We start from the raw sequence: 21,945 nt of genomic DNA, 5'->3' as shown, positions 1-21,945 counted from the left end.
AGATGGACACGTCTAACCGAATTGGATGTAAGAGAAGTGCATGAAGACAGAGACGTTGTAACAGACTCATGGATTCGGTCATTAGTGAAAATTTGAAATTTTGAAATATCACACTCGGAATAATAAGCATTTTTTACACAGGGATCCACGTGGAGTGCAACCATCAGATAGATGGATTGTGCGTGAGAAACGAGATCTGATTTGGTTCAAGGGACTTACCAGAGTCGCGAGGTCTTGACTTAACCATCAACAAATGTTGAAGTGCCTTGACTCCCTGGCACGTCCCAAAACTTTCCAGAATTGAAAAATGGCATTTTGAGATGTGAACCAGATCATGCATGGCTTGAGGATGGTTGTTGTTGCTGATTTCAAAACTGCTTTTAGGATGGCAGCCATCTTTGTCACAGGCTTCATCAAACTTTTCAGCTCCAGCAAGCTAAATTGACGAGTTGTCTTCATGCAACATACACGATGATGACGAGTGGGAAGAGTCCTATTCGTTGAGACTATTTTCATCATGGACAACCTCATTGCCTTGTGTCGATCGAGGAGATAACTCATCGGATGAAGAAACAAGAGAACGCAGAGTATCTTCGACGCATGTTGATGCACTGTGAATGGTAGGACACACGGGCAAGTGGGGTGAAGAGGAAGTTTCGATATGGATGTCTGCTTTGACTGGTGCACATTCCAGATTTGAGTTAGAGTGTACATGAGAGAACAACAAATCACATGATGTGTTTGGGCGTTCATCACAACATACGAAAGCATGGGAGTGATGACAACCCAAGACTGGAGGTTGATTGAAAGAATTAATTGTCCATGATGTTTCACCAAGATTAGTTGATTGAGAATTGATCAAGAATGGAAGCTCATTGTCTTGATGTGAGCCATTTTGAAGCATAGAAGAGGAATTAATTGTGTCTTCACCTTTCTGCTCCTCTGCTTGTGCAACGAGACTGCCTTGCACATGACCGCAATTTGAGCCAACAACTTGAGAATCAAGAGAATGTGCACAACTAGCTTGTGAAGCGGATTGATTAAGCGAGTCATGGTACAAGGAGTCATGGCTTGTGGATGATGGAGGATGGTAGAGATGCAGATCAAACTCGAGACTTGGCTTATGAATGGTGATGTCCTCTTGTGCAAAGGAGGAATGAGTCTTCGCCATAGGTTTTCTGAGCCATTATGGAATTTCCTCCATTGAGCAGGAGACAACTGAGAAGATGGGTTGGGAACATGCTGCACAAATTTCTCTGCTTTGTAGTCACCATGAGGGGGCTCCCACTTTGGGACCAGAAAGGGAGGAGGAAAAGGAACAAACGGTGTGTTGGGCTCCTCCTCTACAATCTGAGGTGCCTCATGATCCGCAAGAGTTGGGGAAATAGAAAAATCAAGTGGTTCAGGTTCACTGTATGAAGAGACACGAACCAAGCGCTCAAACTCTTGTTTCAAGAAATCCCAGTTCAAGTCTTCTTACGAAATTTCACAGCAAAGGTGAAGGAATCGATCAGAAAAATTTTCAACTTATTTGTTCAGCTTCATCCTTAATAGTTTGATTCTTCCACAAACATCTTGGTAGTTATACTTACCGAAGGCTTGATGGAGCTCCTTGAGGAAAGGGCAAAGGGAATGGACGAAAGCAGGTGGCAGGGTATGACACCACCGATTAGCACAACCTTCAAGGGGGAGGAAGAAAAGTGTGCACACGAGCTCTTCACTATCGATTTCATGAGATTCGCAGAAATGGAGAAAATTAGAATTGTGTTTAGTTACAGACAATCTGTCCTCACTGTCAAACTTTAACAAGGACAAGTGATTGAGAAGCTCATCGGGAAGTGATAGTTGATTAAGGGAGAAATGGGAGAAAGACCCTGGGAGCACGATTTGTGTATGATCTATTTTGATAAGAGATTCGAACCAGATTCAACGGGCTAGCTTGTCATCTGGCCTTCCTAGCGCTAGAAATGTTAACGGTGTTGAATCTGCCAACATTCAAGGTATCTCCCCAATATGAAGTGCCAACTAGACCTCACACCATTTGGTGTAGGAGTCCCATCTGGTATGATGGACCGATTGCCATTATCTTAAAGATATGCCTTAGCTCTTGCTTGTCAGCACATGAGAGTGGTATACTTAGTCTTCAAACAACGAGGTACGTTGTGCCTAGTGAGTGCTTAGTGTAACTTGTGTCTAAGTTCCTTCATTGCAGAGGGAGAGGGTGAAAGTGAGTCTCAAGTCAAGAGGGAGTAGTCCCAACTCTGAAGAGACACACACAACACAATAGGATCTGCGTAGCTTTCGGCAAAGCAGTCCACATGGATGCGACAGTCATAAACACTAAAGTGAAAGGATAACATGTACAACACCATGCAAGTAGCACACGAGTGTAACGATCGTTATAACAAGTTTACAAGAATGAATCTATCTGGTGTCCGATGGAGTACTCCACATGGACGAGCCAACAATAAAAATTGATACAACACATTTCCAATAGTATATGCACTAAAACAATCGAAATAGTTCAACTATCTTAGTACAAGTTAAAGAAGCATGCATTACAAGCATCCAAAGAATAGTCTTACAAACGAATACAATACATGTGTGAAAATGTGCTGGCCTGTGACAAACTTCTGAATTAAGCGAAAGTTCCAAGACACATTTGTACACCATACACCACTAGACCCAAGAGTGGAGTGTTGGAGCCACTGCTCGCTCCTCAAAGAAAAGATTATAGACTCTCAAGGCTATGCAGGAGGAGCTAAGGTGAAAAGTCCTTTACATGTACAAATGAGGGGGTATATATAGCCAAGGGTGAAACTGACCCTTGTGATTTTTCGACTTCCCTCATGACTGCTCAACTTACATGACTCTTCAACTTCATCTGTGGGTCTCTTTGACTTCCACGTTACATTACATTGATTACAACAAGTATGGCCCAAAGTAGTGATGTGGCTGAGACGACTCATGACACCACTCAACATGACATTACTGACATGAATATGCAGATTGTGGTGTCTGTGTTGAGCTGCTATGCTGCTGGGTGATGAGTATGCTCTTGGTGTATCATATCTTCACCTCCACATGACGAAGTGTGCGGGGTCTTTAATGGTCTTGGTATTCGCTTGATGGTTCATGCATGTGTATGTATCTCCTTCGCTTGCTACTTGGTATGCTTCGCGTGTTAATCCAACCGCAAGCAAGTCTTCTAGCATGCACTCCTTCATCCCATTCGTCGTCACGCCATGCTCCATTTATGGTACTTGCTTCTGCAATCACTCATGATGAGACGACATCAAATCCAGAAATCTCCTAATCTACCATGATGCATTGTTTTTTGTGATCAGTCCTGATGACTAGGAGGGAGGACAAGGTACTGAGACTGCGCAGAGCACAACTCAGGTCGGGATGCAGGACTCTGGAGCACTGTCGAGAAAAATTGCGCAGAGGTCATTGGGAGGCGGATTTGAGCAGTCCGGGACAACATTGACATCTGCGGGAGAGGGCTCAGCTGGGAGACATAATTGCATAGTTTTTCTGAGGAGGCGGTGCGAGCAACAGGAAGCACTGGCAATGAAAACTGCACAGTTTTCCAGAGGAGGCCGAGATAAGGCTACGGGAGCTACTGGTCAGAACTACGCAGTTCTAGGAGACAGTCAAAGTAGGACATGATTGTGTAGTTTCTGGGCTGAGTGGAGTGCCGAGCAACAGGAGGACTGTCAGTTAAAACTGCGCGGTTTTTAGCAGGAGAGAATAGCAGGCCAGCAAGGGGCCTGCCTCAAAAAACTACGCAATTTCCCAAGACAGTGCAGTGACAGGCAGTAGAGGCCTGTCCCTCATGTCTGCGCAGTTTTTGTAGGGAGACAAGTTGGGTACCTATTGCGTAGTTTTGGAGATGAGTGCAACCCTGGGTCACAACTCAAGTTAGATCTTCCAGTTGACTAGAGGGAGGCTTGGTGGATGGTCTTGCGGGAAGCAAGACTGGAATGGATTGTTGGACAACTTCTGCGCATTTTTGGGAAACAGTCAGCTGGCTCATTACCAGAATTGCGCAGTGCAGGTTGTTCGGGAGGACAACCTCAAGCTTTGCGTAGTTCTGGGCAATAATGTAGGGTCACTGAGGGCTGAGATTGTGTAGTGCAGCTCAGTGGAGGTCTAGTTGATGGAAGGTTGTTTGGTCGACAATTTTTGGGAAAAATGGTTAAGTGTGTGAGCGAGCGAACTCGTGTATATATGACCTTGTGAACACACACTTAGCATGACTCGATGACAAGACACCTCAAACCAACAAGACAACATGTGCTTAGTGCGACTGTCTAAAGGTGAGAGCGACAAGTGCGACACTTAAGATGGGTCATTGAACGATCATGACAACACTTGTGCGACAGTGTCTACAACTTTGTGTGTGAGTATGATGGGTGTTTACATAGTCGGAACAACTCATGCACATAAAGACAAACCTTCGATATCACCAGAACAAGGTCACAAGCATGACATAGCAATCAGCATGCCAAAGACGACAGTTGGTCAAACAAGCGAAAAGGAAGCAAGACATGTAGAGGAAACACATGAAATGACTTTTGTGTTTGCACACATGCATGTTATTGAAGACAAGATGATATGACAATGACAAGCAGTCTTGCAAACTCAACTAAGAGATGTACTTTGAAAGGTGTTCTTTACTTACCATACTTACCCTCAAGATGATCATGCATCCGACGGAGTTTGCATGCGGTCTTGATCTTTTGCCATCACTTAGTCTCTTGGTCCTTCTCCTCAACTCCTTGGGAGTGATCTTAGCTTGTCACATTTTCCTGTAGTCATTGAAAGATAGGCCAGTGTAGTTTCAACGGGCAGTGACTGCTGTCGGAATGAGGCCCATCTGCGCAGTTTCCGCATGCAAGACAGACAGGACAACTTGGACAACACTGCGCAGTTTTAAGGCACAATATTACGTAGTTTTTAGGCACAAAACACTGTTGTGGGATGGGGTCTTGGAAGGACAACTCTGTGTAGTTTCTGAGTGCAGTGCAACCTGGGCAGCTGAGAGGCAATACTGCACAGTTTTTGGATGCAAAGGACTGCTACGGGATGGGTTCGGGAGGACACATCTGTGCAATTTCAGGTTGCAAGGCAGACTGAGTAGCTGGGGGACAATACTGCACAGTTTCTGATGACAGTGGGTTCGGATGGGGGAAGGACACTGGAGGAAATCATTGCATAGTTTTAGATGCAAAGGGAGGTTGGGGTCTCTACGCACTACGTAGTTCCAACAGGCAAGGGAAAAAGCTTGAGGGTTGTAGAAGCAAAGTTCACAGTTCTGGGAAGCTGGATGAGGCTAGGTTGCTCGAGAAATTGGCTAAGTGTGAGATCAGGGAACATATGTAAACAATGATAGGACTCGACTATGATCACACACGAACACTTAGTGATACAACATACACCAGCCAAAATTTATAAAACATACTTTACTTGATGCAATAATTTTTGCGACAAGAGTGCGCGAAGTCAGTGTGAAACATGTATATGTAATGAAAACAACTCATATGCACAAGATTTCCCTTGAAGCAAAACAACATTCCCTTTGCGTGACAAACAACAATCCCTATGCCTAAAGATGGCACATGCTGCATGAGAACATGAACAACTCTTAAGGTCAAGGAGGGGAGCTTGAGATCATCAGCTTATCGACAAGTAACCAAGGAATGATCGATCGCAACATCCAAGGTAGGGTTATAAATTTGCATGCCAAAATTTTGGAGGGTGGTTGTAGCCTCTACAACAGGACCAAAGATAACAAGTTTCTCCTCAGCTCCGAGAGGTATAGAACATAATGTAGAAGAAAGTCTGGAAGACCACGCACTTTGAGCTTGATGGTGCCAAGCCTTGATGGCTTGAGTTTTGACTTGTCTGCAAAGTATACTGCTCCATTAATGAATTCTTCAAAGAAATCTCTCCTGAAATTCATTTGGCAAGTTGCTCCTGAATCAAGCAACTAAGCATCTTTCCATGAAGCAAGTGAAGCATTAAATAAGTCTTCAATTACTTCAATGTTGCAATGTGCCACAACATAATGAGCAGGCTTAGGTGCTTTACCTTCCCCTTGTCAGGTGTTTTACCTTTTCCTTCATTTCTTCCCAACTCATTTTTGTGCAAGGCAGATTACATGTCGAAGCTTCATGTCTATCTCTATTACATCGTATACAATGAAGATCAAACCTTTTGCCTTGGAAATGTTTGCTCCCCCTACCTCTAAAATTCTTCCTTCCTCTTCCTCTTCCTCTTCGGGAATCTTGTGGATGATTCTTCTCTTTTTGTGCAAGGCACACAACCTCTTTAGTAGACTGAGGCGCTATCTTCTTCCCAAAATCCTTCTCTCTCTCAACAAACTTCTTTTCAAGGGAGTCTAAGGTAATCTCTCTAAGGTTGCCACTTGCTTGCAATGACTCAAGATAATGTGAATAGGTGGGATATAGTGCCTTGACATAAGCTATGAGAGGAATATCTATTTCAACACTAGTGGCTTTTATGTCATGCATAATGGATCTTTCTTTTGATGCTAAGGCAAGAGGGTGGGTCATCATATTTCAACTCTAGTTTGAACGACTTGATCATCAATTGAACAACTTCAAGTTCAGAGTGTGAGTCATACAATTCCTTCAACTTCTTTAAGGCTTCAAAAGCATTTGAAAATTTAGAATTGTGGCGACTCACCTCTTCATTTACTGACGCTGCAATCAAGGCATAGGCCTTGTTCTTGTTTTCCCAAATGGCAAGCTCCTTATTTGAAGTGGGATTTTCAGGTGCATTGTCTCCTTCTCATTCACAAATTCCTTTCTGAAGCTCATTGAAAATGAGAGTGTGTTTTATCTTCCAGGACCACTCATGATAGTTCTCTTTGCCAGAGGGTTTTCTTTGCCAGAGGGAACTACTCCTACAATGGAGATTAGTGAATGCATCATAAAAAAAGGACTATGTTCTTATGATTTTCAAAATAGTTGCAACCTTACTTTTGCCTTCTTGATTAAGTAAGAAACTTGTTAAATATATTAAAATCGAAAAACTTCACTTTGCACTATGTCAAAATTTTAATATATATATCACCACTTATATATGACATATAACATATATCATGTCCACCACTCATACCATGAGAATGCCACCCACTTTCATATTAAATGCCACAACTTCAACATATAAAAGGATTTTGAATTCATAAAATATATGAACCATATCAAAGCTTTAATATAACCAAGGCATATAGCTTAAATGGCTCTTCACACTAATTCAATACTAACGTAAATATTTCATATATATCGAGAGCATCTTTTATCGATGTTTTAAATTGGGTTAACGCATGTTTACATTAATTTTCAACGTCATACATAGTGTATCTGTTATGAATAAAAATATATATAAAATAATACAAATAATGTAAAACAATAATGATAATTAGTAACTAGTTAATGAAAAGGTATGTCCCTAAGGACATAACCATTGGTGAAGAGGTACCTGCCTAGGGTATATAAGTAGGCCCTCACCCTCATTGTAATCATCTCATATCTTATATCGATTCTTTATATAATATTCAATATACAATTACTTATCCTACAATGTATGTCTTTGTCTTCGAAGTATTTTGAAGATTATTTGCCGCATATAAAAATCTTGTTCGTTACATTGATATCATAGAATTCCTCTGAGTATATGAACCTTGTTCGTTACATTAGTATTAGAGCCACGTTGGCTGATCACCAGGCCTTTGGCCATCAACCTTCCGTCAACGTTGTTGTCGTGTAATTGAAGCGTTTTGCTTAGAGTTTGGAGATTCTCCATATTGCCATTGACATTTCAAGGATTTTAGTAAAACAAATAGTCCGATGTAAATTTTGAATGATAACATTCATATATATAAAAAGGTTCTACATTATTGATAAAAAGTGCATGATAAAGTCAAAAGGGAATCTTTCCAATTATCTTTAAAACTATACGTAAGAGAAGGAAGAGTAGATAAGATTATCTTGATTCTTCATTAAGTGGTTTACAAGCTCGTGGTTTTAGCAACACATGTTAATTGCCCATGGTATTTTCAAGGTAAAAGAAGAACAAAAGGAATACAAATCTCTTGATGTGAATGGTAAGTTTTTCCTTTTACATGGAGAAAATTAACCGAGTCAAGGGCACTTAAGTGGACATATATTTTATATTATACCCCAAAGAGGTGAATAGCCACGTTTCACTAGGGTTGTAACTTTTCAAAAATATTTTTTTTATAAATATATAAAGAAAAAAAGTTTATAAAAAAAAACAAAATAAAGTTGAAAAGGAAAAAGAAAAAATAAAAGTACCAAGGAATGTTATCAAGTCAAGAAAAATGGAGCCTAATTCAGAAATAATGAAGGAAGTAGTCAAAATGAGTCCCACACAACAATCACTGTTTTGGACTAAATGTTCTTTTTGTTTAAACGAAATTGGATACCTATATTAAAAAAAAATGCAATTTAAGATGTCCAAGGTGTGGAAGATTATTTAGTTCAGAAGAACATCAAGACAATGAGCAGATGCAAATAAAACGATTAAAGGAATAAATCGCAAAAATTCAACAAAAGAACGAAGCATCAGAGAAGAAATATAAAGATCTCGAAGATCGGTTTCATGAAAAATCAACAGAAAGTAATGAAGAGATTTTGAGCCTAAGAGACCATAATAAAAAATTACCTGAATAGATAAAAAAGTCCAAGATCAAAAAAAATATTAAAGCAAGAAAACGAAAGTTCTAAGGAGAAATTCAATGAGAATCTGTTGAAGAAAGAAGAAGAAAATTTGTGTTTAAAAACTTTGAATCAAAGGTTATTAGAACAAATCAAAAATAAAGAGAAGGATACTAAGGACAAAGTCAATGATTTAAAGATTGAAGAGCTTTTATGTCTAAGAAATCATAAGCAAAATCTGCGCAAGCAGATTAAAAAACTTAAGGATGATAAGAAATCATTGACGACTAGGTTCGAAGAACTTGTCACAAAGGAAGCATCAAAATTGCTAGATGTAGTAGTCCAAGTTGAAGAAGAAGAAACAAACACCGATTCCACTAATCTCACAGTTTACGCAAATCCAAATCCTATCGAAGTGAAGACATACTTAGAAGTTGTAGTTCAATCGATGGATATTCCAAGTGGAGATTCAGTAACCAATTCAACAATGACGGTACCTAAAGTAAATCAGGGAACTGCCACTAACATGATAAGGGAAAGTCCAACCAGAAAAACTCCTTATCGACATCCAAATCACAAGAGCAGACTTTCCAATCAATTTACGTACCAATATCACTCAGAACAAAAACCACAGATTTATGTTCCAAAGAATACTGAAATTTGTAGAATCCAACCCGATGATAACAATTCATTGCAAATTTCTAGTAACCGGAAGATTTGACAGAGGATTAATCTGGGATGGTCAGATCCATTTTTGATTCGACAATTTTATTTATCGCTCCAAGGATCATATCATCTTGTAACAACGAAGATGACAGTTCCACGACGCGCTGAAAAAGAGATCAAGGCTTTTCATTAGTAAGCTTTGAGGACAAATATTTTTGAAGAGGAAGGCAATGTTATGAATAAAAATATATAAAATAATTCAAATAATGTAAAACAATAATAATAATAGATAATGATTAATTAGTAGCTAGTTAATGAAATTGTATGTCCCTAAGGACATAACCGTTGGTGAAGAGGTACATGCGTAAGGTATATAAGAAGGTCCTCACCCTCATTGTAATCATCTCATATTTTATATCAATTCTTTATATATTATTCAATATACAATTACTTATCCTACAATGGATTTCTTTGAAGATTATTCCGCTACGTATACAAACCTTGTTTGTTACACCATCCAACACATAATATAAAGCACCATAATTTATGTATACCATCACCAACATAACACATACCAAACATGCACAGTCAAAGGAACTCACAACATACCATACACTGGAGATCATGACCTTCGCACATGAACTCACAACATTACTTGCATATCATTAACAAAGATAATTATGCCCAATTCAACGCAGAGGTAACTCTTCAACGCCCAATTCCACCCACTATGATCACTAGAGTCAGTCCACACCAACGTGTTCAACGCATACACATGCTCCAACAATGCACATAACAACATTCAATTCACCATATCAACACATCATTCAACGACTTATCAAAGACTCAACCAACACCAACATAAGACATCGAAGAGCATACGCTGAATAGCAACATGTATCAACTGTATGTCATTAATTCATCAATCAACTCACAGATTTCAAAACTGAGCAACCCTTCAAAACTATTTGTAATGGATAAAATATATAAATAATATAAATATAGTGTAAATGATAATAATCATAAATAATAATTAGTTAAGTAGTCATTAGGTTGAAGAGGCATGTCTAAATGAGACATGACTCTTCATGAAGAGACACTTGCGTGATATATAAGCAAGCCTCTTGTTCTCATTGTAAATCATTTTCATTCTTATTCTTATTAATATTTAATATAATATTTATATCCTTAATGGATATCTTGATATTCCAAGTCTTTTGGAGTAATTAATTTGTAGAAGGAACTTTGTTCGCTTCATTTGGTATCAGAGGAATTCGGTCCTCTAGGTTGCTTAACCGCTTCATTTGGTATCAGAGCAGTTCGGTTCTCTAGGTTGCTTAACTGGTGTACAGAACTCGTTTTCCTATCCAGATCCTTGGCTATCGAAATTTGTGAAGCATTTTGCTTAGAATTTGGAAGTTTCTCCTTTTCTCCGTTTTTCTAGGCCTTCGGTCATAAATTTTTTTTAACCAATATATATATATAAGTAAATAAATTAAAAAAAGAAGAAGAAAAAAAGTAAAAGGAAAAACAAAACGGATACAAAATCTCATACCAAGTATATTTAAAACTTTTTACGTGGAGAAGCCCGTGGTTTTAAAAACAACCCATGCTAATTGCCCATGGTATTTTAAAAGTTAAAGGGAAAAAAAAGAAAAAGAAAAAACAAAAGGAATACGTTTTACTTTTTACGTGGAGAATATTTTAACAGAGGTTTTAAAAACAACCCATGGTAATAGCTCATGGTATTTAAAAGTTAAAGAAAAAACAAGGATACAAAAGCTCTTACGTGAAAGGGAAATATTACTTTTTACAGGAGGTTTTAAAAACAACCCATGGTATATTTTAAAAGTAAAAGATATTTTGATAACATTGGAGAAAAAATGTGTGATCTAAATAATTTTAATCGTTCAAATCTAAAGATTGTGGCTGTACCAAGAGTCACATCTCATCCAATTTTTCCGAGAAAAAATATTATTATAATTATAAAAAGGATACTAAATAAGCCTTATATAGTTACTTATAAAAGGAAAAGTGGGTCTCGAAAAAGTATATATAAATTTTATATAATTATAATTTTATAATATATATAAATTAAAACTATATAATATATATAATTTATAATTATATATAAAAAATTATTACTATATAAAAAATTTATTAAAAGAGTGAACAAAAAAAAGAAGAAGAAGAGAATATTTGAAAAATATATATAGAATAAATAAGTGATATTTTATAATAAAAATAGCTCCAATTGACATATTGTTTATGTAAAAACATCAAGGAAAAAATGGAGACTAGTAATGAAAGGTTTCTTGAAACCCATAGTACATGTGTTTGCACACTATTTAACATCAAAGGATCACTCGCAGGAAGAGACATCATAATCTTTATCAGTCCTATTGAAAGAAGTAATTATGTTAGTCCTAAATGTGCTAATCAATTGGTGATTCTTGAATCAAATATAGTTGAAACAAATATTTTTGGCAAACAATACGATATAAGCAATTTACACCTAAATATTGGAGATTATACTTTTACCTCACAATTCACTGTGCAAACCTTATCTTTTAACGATAGTGACATTGTTTTGGGATCACCATGGATGAAAACTCTAGGTTCCTTTATTCTAAATACTAAGAAAAAGTTTTTAACATTTTCTTACAAAAAGAAGAAAATAACGCTCCAAGATGTTACACTGAAACCTAATTCAGTAACCCCAGAAGATATATTGGATATTTCAAAAGTAATTTCTCAAGAAGGTAAAAAAGTATTACAAAATATGCAAAATGAATTGACAAAATCACTATTGACAAAAATGAAGAAGTTTCTCGACTTAAAAACCATAGTGAAAAATTGCTAACGCAAATTAAGATACTTAAGAAGGATAAGAAGTTATTAGAAAACCAGGTACAACAACTTATCAAGAAGGAAGCATCAAATGTAGGAATTCAAATTGATGACAAAACAACAAATACCGATTTAGTGAATGTCACAACTCAGGAAAAAGACAAGCAAGTTGAAGAAAAGACGCGCGTGGATGTTGCAGTTCAAACAATGAATATCCCCAGTGAATGTTTTATAACCAACTCAACAACATCTTCGCCAGAAGAAAATATAAAAATTGCAGCATGTCCAGTAAGGAGAAATCAAACAAAAAAGTTCCATATCGGCATTCGAATCATAAGAACATACGAATCAACCATGCTACATATTTGAACCAGTCAGAACCGAAACAACAAACTGATGTTCCGGATAATAGTGATGTAATCTCAATCCAGTGTTATGCTAGCAAGTCGTTACAAAATTCTAGTGATCAGAGTACTATACAAAAGATTAATCTAGGATGGTCTGATCTCTTCTCGGTGCGACAATTTTGTTTGTCACTAAGAAGATCATATCAACTTGTATCGATGAGGATGACTATTCCGAAACAGAAAGACTTTCGACGCTGAAAAAGAGATCAAGCCTTTTTTCATCGACAAGCTTTGAGGACAAATCTTTTTGAGGAAGGAGGCAATGTAACGAATAAAATATATAAATAATATAAATATAGTGTAAATGATAATAATCATAAATAATAATTAGTTAGTAGTCATTAGGTTGAAGAGGCATGTCTAAATGAGACATGATTCTTCATGAAAAGACACTTGCGTGATATATAAACAAGCCTTTTGTTTTCATTGTAAATCATTCTCATTCTTATTCTTATTAATATTTAATATAATATTATATCCTTAATGGATATCTTGATATTCCAAGTCTTTTGGAGTAATTAATTTGTAGAGGGAACTTTGTTCGCTTCACTATTCAATGCATAGATAAATGTAGAACACACCTCCAAAGATAAATGCATAGAGAAACACACTATCAGTTTTACCTCAACACAGAAATCAAGACTGTGAATTCTACACTAGCTTACAATCCAACAGACAATCTTCAAATATGTAAAGAGTAGCAAAATTAATGCAGGGCAGTAATTAAGTTCAACGCACAAACAAGAATTAAATAATGAACAACATAATATCTCCATGGACTAGCGCAGAGAATGAGTAGAAAAAAATAGAATGTAGAGGGACAGAGGAAAATGGCAGGAAATTGACAGAAGTTACAACACAACATGCTAATTTGGAACCTGGCCCTAATACCATGTTAGGTCAGGAGTAACTCCACAAATGAATTGATTTGCATTAGGGGAGAATATGAATATATACAAGGAGAGGGAGACTATTGGGTTTCATCTCCCAATGTGTCTTCATCTTCCAACTTCCTTTTATTTTACTATTTACAATATTTACATCAGTTTACCTATTCCCAAAGATTAGGTGTCAACATATCATACAGGTTGGGATTTTTTTGCTGAACAATATCTTTTATTTGCCCCAACATATTATCCATCTGCTCATACACCTCCCTAATCATTGGTGCATATGTATCTGCAAAACAAATCATGTTATAAATGGGCTTGGTGTATTGCAAAAATTTCCTCACACGTGCCCAAAAAAAACGATCAAGAGCGGTCTCCACCTCTTCAAAACCTTGTCTGTCAACTGTGGTTTGAGTCCTGTCCTTTAATGCCTACCAATGTTGATTCGATACCATGCTAGCCAATGACTCTCTTATATTCAAAAGGCGCCTAAAGGTGAGGTAATAGCTAGCAAATCTAATCTTTACAATCTTCAACAACTCCAAACTTGAGTGACTGCGGAAAAGCCCATGGGTATTGCTATGATTGATAATAAATTATATCATTCTCTTACCTCTCTTGTACAAATCACCAATCCATTTGTATTGAGGGTGTTTGTTCTTAATAATATCATGCATCAAAAGGTTCATTGTGTGAACTAAACACCTAGACCAAAATATGTTGGGGTATCTATCCTCAATAATTGCTCCTGTTGCCTTACAATCAAAAGCATTATCAGTGATGACATTGTATGGCCCAATTCTTTTAATTGTTTGAAGTAATGGTTTTGAAATATTGATGGCGGTCTTGAACTTTTCTGAGTAATCATATGTTGAAAGGAAGACTGCACCACTAGTAGACACAAAAAGAACACTTATCAAAGATTTGCCTTTTACATTTGTCCAGGCATCAAATACAATGGATACCCCATGGTCATTACAAGAATTTGTCATTTTACCTAAAGCATGTGCTATTTTTGCTTTTTCATGATGAAGTCCCACGGTTCTAGCCTTATCATACTTAGGGCTCTTGTATTCTTTGGGGGCATCATTAATGGTGGAAACCATTTCATGCCAATAAGGTGAGCGAAGAACATTGAATGGTATCCCATATGCATAGAGAAATCGGTAAATTTTTGCATCCACATCATTCCTACACCCTTCGTCAAGGAAATCTGATATGGTTATACACCTTAAAGGGATGTTTGTTCCTATGCTTCCATATCCACTGCCATGCAAGGATGCTGATGGAGTTCTTAGTCTATGTGATTGTGGGTTAGTGATGTCATGTTCAAAGTCACCCTTTGATCTTTTAGATTTGTATTGGACCTCCTCCTCTTCCCTTATGTATTTGGATCTTTGATGTTGTGACACACTTCCACAAGTTTTGATTCCTATTTGTTTATTTCCATCCCATGGTATTTTCCCATAGATTTCTGCCACAAGCATATGAACTTGTGTAAGTGTTTTTACAATGGAAGCATGTAAATTTAGTGGTTCCACCTCCTTTCCCTCCCGCAGACATTGTAATATTCCTACTAGGAAATTAAAGTGATAATCAAGCAAAATCATAATATTCAACCCAAAATCCAAACATACAATTAAACACCACAAATTTCCAAAAATCTGCGCCAAGCGGAGCCATTTTATTATCAAATCAAGGAGAGTACAATATATGTATGAAGTATGTGCACCTGGGTCCTAAACCAAGGTAGACAAGTCCTATGTGAGAAAAAGGTGCTGCCCAAATGCTAGGAAGTACTTCTCCTTCAACCCTTGCGTTGGCCCAAAAATTTTGCTGTTGTTGGTTGGAAAGGAATTGGTGTTTGACCCCTCTAGAATGCTCAAAAAATTATGTAAAATTAATTGTAGGCTCTCCTCACAAAACCCACAAAGACCCAAAAAGGGTTGGGCCTCGTTCCAACCTCTCGGGAAAGCCCCAAATAATGCAAGTTCCTCCTCCAACTGGCTATTCGCACCACCTGTGAATCTGCTACCAAAAAGGCCTCCAAAATACTGAGAAATCCCTCCAAAATTCCAGTTATGACTTTTGGAAAATCTCAGCCTTAAGCCCCTTGTCAAACCTCCCACAACAACTTCACTCTTGAAGGGAATATGCAAGCCAAGCCAATCCACCTCTGCGCATGCCCAAAAATAGAGAAATTCGACCTAATTTATGGCCACAAGTCAGCCCTCCAAACCACTGCAAATCTGCTACAAACACCAAGGAAGTGTGTTCCTAAAAGCCCAAAATCGAATCTGCACTGAACTTATTTCTTCCCAAGAGTGTGTGTGCCCTTTTGCGCCCAGTTTGCTCCAAGAATGGCTCGAATTCCCTTGTAGAATCTCTCAGAACAACTCCAAAGTGTAGCAATAGCTCCCCTAGGGTGGCACTCGAAGTCCACCGAAGATGGAGGTGAGATATTCCCTCGGAAATCTCGTGTGTTGGACAACATTGTATAGACTTGTGTCAACAACTCAAGCGTACAAGAGAGTTCAATTGTCAAATGCTCAAAAGACCTAAATTGATGCATTCTCCTCCTATTTATCATTGAACTCCTTCTCTCTCCGTGTGGGTCCTTTACATTGACCCCCTCTTGTCTCTCTCTCTCCACAAGTGCGTGTTGCTCCAAGGGATGCATATTCCTCTTAGGGTGGCCCCCACCATCCACTATGATTTCAATTTGCTTCCTTTTTTCCTATGTTGGACCCTTCCTTAGCCAAAATTGCAAAGTGGAGTCCACATAACCCACTTTTCCTAAGTCCATCATAGCAAAACTCAAAATTGTGCAAAATTGTGATTACTTAGCAAAATTGCTAAGTAGGAACATCACAAGCCTAGAAACATATTTCCACAATGGGGTTTGGTCTAGTTTGGTTTTTGTGCCCTCATCATCTCCACTCTCATTATCCTCCTCCTCCTCCTCACCAAGGTACTCCTCCTCTCCATGGTTTTCAAATCGACCACTACCCACTTCTTCATCCTCTTCATCACTCCTCTTCTGCTCCCCAACACCATCATAACGAAAAAAGGAACCAACATCAAGAGAAAGCTAAGCCATATAGCCATGATGTTTGAAGTTTTTAACTTTGGTGGAGTTACGATTTCTTGCCTGTAATAAAATGGAGGAATGAGAGTGGGAAAGAGAGAAGAGAACATTTTCATCTAATAATGAACATATAAAAAACACAAATGTCATATTAGAGTCTAGATCCTACATCTTTGGCCTTCAATCCCAAGATCCAATCTCGCTTGCAAGCTCCTCAAGCTCCCAAACAACCCTCTCAATCTTTCTCCTCAACTCAAGTTCCAATTCCCAAAGCCCTCTCTTGCTCTCACAATATGCAAATGGTGAATTGTGGGAGGGGAGGACCTTTTATTTCCTTTGAACCCTCCCCTCCCTCCAAAACCTTGTCACGCGGCCGTGCCTTCTTCGCCCACGGGGAGGAATGGGAGCGGTCAGGGAGCGACCGCTCCCTCGTTCGCTCACAATAAACCACGATCCGCTCCTAAGCGAAGCGCGTTTCGGGAGCGGATTTGAGTTGGGGGGGGCACTGCTCCACAACCCCGATCTAGGGTTGAGTGGTTGCCTCAAAATCATTCCCTGTTGGTGGCCATTCCTTCCATTTTCATCCATATTTTCTCTTACCCTAGTCGTTTTCCCTAGATAAAACCATAGTTTGGTTATAGCTTCAACTTGAGGGCTTGTTGAAGGTTTCATGTGTCTTTATCTTGCTAAACCATTATTGGAAACCTTTTCTTGGCATCTTGACCTTGGTTCATTCCAACACACAACATATCAATCAAACCCTAGGTCTTGCATTGCCTCAATTTGGCCTCTACTTGGAAAGCAAATTGCCCCTTCTTCATTGTTGGAGCCTTGTGCCTTTCCCTTAGAAGCCTCTTAGTCACCTTATACCTTTAAGCATAGGGAATCCCTTAGGTGACCTATCTACTAGGACTCCTCCCATTGGTGAAAGTCCATTAAGAGCAGGGGTCAGTAGCTGTGGTGACAGTGGGCTACTACCTTATTGTTGTCACTTGGTCTAGTGATAGCCTTGTAGGGTACCCCTCTCAAAATCCTGCTAGATTTTGCGGCAACAACATGTACATATGGGTTATTGGAAAGTAGAATTGAAAAGGTATTGCATTTTTTTCAATCCATGCTACTATGAATTTGGAAGTACATTAAAGCATGCATTGAGTTGAGTGAATATTTATGTTTAGTGGAGAGGTCTAATCTTTGGCATACAAAGAAACTTGCTATATTCTTGATGAAGTTCAACTTGATATGTTTTCATCTTTACCCTTGAGCCTGTTGCATAATATCTTAATAGAGAGGTGGTAAGCTAGAATTACTCTTCGGTGAATTTTTTTGATAAAGTTTTAACTTTTCCTTCTCTTGCAAAATATAGGCATATATGCAATATGATTTATATGTGATGTATCATTTCATGTTAAAATGCTGGTTCTAAAGTTTGCAACATTGTGATTGTCTATGGCACAGATTATAATATTTGGAGACAAGGTCATTCTTGAAGAGCCAATGACGAAGTATGTTGTATAATAGTTCTATTTTTTTATTTTTTCATTATTACGAATTAGCTTATTCATGATATTCTAGATCTTAAATGGGTATGCTTAATTTGCATAGACGACTTGAATTAGCTTATTCCTGTTATTGTATATCTTGAATAGCTATGTTTAATTTGGATAGACATTTTTTTTTACCTCTGCTTGTAGGCTTATATCACAGACATATAAGATAATCTTGTATCCAAGATCTAAAATTTGAGACCTTTGTGTTTGATAATTCATAAAGTATAGACAATGTGGGGGAAACTTGAATAGTTGAAGTATTAAATGATCAAATGAATTAGTGATTAATCTCCCTTGTTATAGGCTAGTTGGTGTAGGTATGAGATGCAGTCATTAGGTGGGGCCGTGAGTGCTTAAATTGTTGCCATCATAACTACATTGGGAGTTCTTTAATAATCTATAACTATAGTTGATAGGAAGAATTTGATCATAAATGTATTTCTTTGACTCCCTTTATTACTACCAAAGACCTTATAAATGTACAGTAGATGGTCATGCATGCTGTAAGAATGACACACTCTAATTTATTGCCTTGGGTACCCTCTCAGCAAATATGCAGCTATATGATGCCATTTCTTACATGGAACTGCCAATGCAGAGTTGGTTTAATTGGGTTCAGTGAATGTGTCCACATGATTTGTTGAGTTGTTGTCAACCAATTGGATCATTTGTTGTCTAGTTGGACAGGCTAGCTTTGTACACTGTCCACAACTGACATGCAAGTTGGACATGTAACTTGACATTTTCGATAGCGTTTGGTGGAACCAACCTAAAGATTCAGTTAACTGATGCACTAATAGTCTCAGATTCTCTATATGTTGAAGACTCTGCAACTGACCTGATTATATGGAAGATCACAGCCAGGTGGAACCTACAAGATTAGGCTAGCATCCATGACTAATACCATGCTCTCAAAACTCGTTTCATGGTCTCGAAAATGCAAAAATTATCCTTGAATTTTCAGGCAGTAATCCATCAGTCTCCAGAAATGGTAATCTCCTTGACTGATGGAACTCCTTGTTTTTATGTAGTTGCAATGCTGCCATCATTTGTCAAGTTCCTCGTGCAACATTTTGACACATAAATCTTGAAGGTTCAAATTCAAAAGTTTATCATGGGAAATGTCAACAGGAGAAGTTTGTATCCGTAGTTGAGTGTTTGAAAATCTTTGTACAAGTCACCGCAATGTTAAAGTGGTATTCAACGAAAGGTGTTTATGTGAATTGAGAACATGCTTAATCATGATAGAAGTTTCTTTTAGTATATTGATATAAAGAAGTCCTGGGTAAGAAGCTTTGCAATATTACTAATGTTATGAGGAGAAATATGAATATCATATTATCCCTTACGAAACATACTCCTCTTCTCTGCTTGTAGTCTCTACTGGTTCTTCCAAAGGCCTAGAGCTTTCAGATCAAGAATTCCAATCATAACACTTCCATAAAGAGCCACTTAATGTATAACACTGCTATCATTGATATTCAAGAGCATGTTTTGAATGTGGTTTACTACATGTGCTACAAACACACTTCTTATTGGTAATGAAATTCATAAGAAAGTAAATGCTCTTTAATTCTTATAGTAGCCTTGATGCTGATGACACTGACATAGTATTTTCCACTTTTACTGTCAAATCATAAAAATAGGTTTTTGTTTTTAATTTTTTAAATTTATTTATTTATCTTAGTTGTTTTATTGAGTTCACGCTTATATTAATCTTTTTTAATTTACCTTTTCGGACCTGCACAGTTACTTAAGTTCTCATCTTTGTTTTGCAGATGGCCAATTTGTGATTGCTTGATTGCTTTCTACTCAACTGGCTACCCTCTTGAGAAAGCTGAAGCTTATTCTGCTCTTCGAAAGTTGGTTTTTTTCCTGCATATCATTTAATGATTTTCTATTTTCTGGATAACTATATAGGTTGCATGGATTATTGTTTTTGTATGTTAGAACATATGATTGAAGGAGACCTATAAGCATTTCTTAGTGAATTATCTTGCATGTTCTGTTCAACCTTATTAGTTCTGTGTAAGATAACAATGGACAAGAAAATGATGGATTGAATTCAATTCAGAAAATCTGTAATTACATTATTTTGGGTGCTTTCTTGAAGCTGCCACATGTTATCTGATTTCCAAAATTATTTTCATCCTATCAAATGCATTTATGTTTGGCATATTGATTAAATAGTATTGAAAGCAAATGAAGACAACTTATGTTTTGCGCACTGCTTTCAAATGATGTGCTTATTAGACATTTTAATATATATGTGGCTGCCAAGTTTTTTGTCACTGTCAGTTCCTACATAGTTGCTGTTACTTTTGGGGGCAATCTTAGTCACAGTATAATCCTCTGATTCTGAGGGCTCTCTGGAATACTGAAAAGAGTGGACTAATTTTAATGTAGCTAGGTTTTTAGTCTTGGAGTTCTCTATTTGACAGTGTTAAGTTCTTTGACAATTTTAGTTTACATCTCTAAATTTTCGTTATATTGTCCTGTTGTAATGTTTCTGCTTTGGTTTCCATTTTAGTCTGCTGGCTCAAGGTTAATTAAAGCCAAAATTATGTTTTTGATATCATTCCAATCAGAATCTTTATCATTCATTTTATGTTCTACTAGGAGCATAATTTCTTGAGCATCACTTTGTATTTATTCTTAGGGTGTGATTGATCATCTTCAGAGGCTGATCATCTCCTAAAACATGGGGCAGCACCTAACAATTGTTTCCTTTTCTGTCTCATGTCTGAAAATTTGGATGTGAGGTCACTTGAGGGAATACTTATTCAGTAGAAAGCATTTGCACATCAACTTTGTTGTACATTGAAGTGTTAATAAGATTTCTTCCACTTGTTCCTTCAGGCCTTTCCTTGTGAATGAGCTTGGACCTCAACATCTTCTCCATGATCGTCGAAAGGTATATGAGGTATGTTTTTTGTCTCTCCAATTTTCAATCCATGAATGTGCTGCATTACAGGTTTCTAGGCTCTGCCTGTGTTTAGGGAAATTCTGAATACAATTTTTCTCCGCTGAGGTTGCAATATATTAATCAAAATATTCTCTATGTAACACGTGTAGTGTCTAGCTTTGCAATGCCTTTGTGGGAGGGGCCATTAAGGCCTTCTAGGTCCAGGTGTTTGCCATCTCATTTGACATGGTAATTTGGTTGTTGTGGACCTGTGGTTGATATGGCCTACGGGACAATTATGGCTATAGAATGGATAGGGCAAGGAAATGACAAATACAAACAATATAGATATATTTTTATAAATTTAGGGCAAAGTTTGCTCCCATATATAGTATGTAAGGGTGAATGTAGAAACATGGCAGCAAGTGTGATGGATATTTGAAACAAAATACATGCATACCAAGGCTCTAAATGGCCTCTAGAGTCCATAAAAGCTTGATGCTACAACAAGTAATTACATATTGTCAAAATCATTTCCTATATTGGAATCCTCATCATTGGTAGCACTCTTTACCACCTCCTTTGGCCTTTGCTTCAATCCTCTAGGGACCTTGGTACTAGTGCTTGGTGCTTTTTGTGAATCCAAGTCCATTCATTCTATTGTTGCTCAAGTCAACACCCTCCAATTTTGATGAAATTGGCTAACCCAAGCATTGAAATAAGGCAGATAAATTAACATGCCTAATTAGTAGTTCTGGTTGGAGTGGAAGGTACAATTTTATTAAGGTTGTGATAGATGAGTTCAACAGTGAGTTCCACCAAAAATGGGGTACATAGATAGTTTGGTGCTCTTAATTAATTGTCAATCCCATTATCCC

At 37.6% G+C, this 21,945-nt stretch overlaps 1 protein-coding gene across 1 annotated transcript in view; it reads left to right on the top strand.

Annotated features, from left to right (window-relative positions):
* The window catches only part of LOC149215205 (inositol hexakisphosphate and diphosphoinositol-pentakisphosphate kinase VIP2-like), a 556,818-nt gene that overhangs the window by 230,852 nt on the left and 304,021 nt on the right, over positions 1 to 21,945 (top strand). The window contains exons 3-5 of the mRNA XM_089392550.1: positions 18,071 to 18,117; positions 19,941 to 20,024; positions 21,022 to 21,085. Of these exons, the coding sequence (XP_089248676.1) occupies positions 18,071 to 18,117; positions 19,941 to 20,024; positions 21,022 to 21,085 (195 nt within the window). The remainder of the gene's footprint in view (positions 1 to 18,070; positions 18,118 to 19,940; positions 20,025 to 21,021; positions 21,086 to 21,945) is intronic.

This window comes from Pinus tabuliformis, chromosome 1_1, assembly GCF_031772625.1.
Source record: "Pinus tabuliformis cultivar Carrire ecotype Pingquan chromosome 1_1, CPIR1, whole genome shotgun sequence".
In the NCBI taxonomy this organism is placed as follows: domain Eukaryota; kingdom Viridiplantae; phylum Streptophyta; class Pinopsida; order Pinales; family Pinaceae; genus Pinus; species Pinus tabuliformis.
The sequence above is the reverse complement of the archived record's forward strand: the minus strand, read 5'-3'. Positions and strand labels throughout refer to the sequence as shown.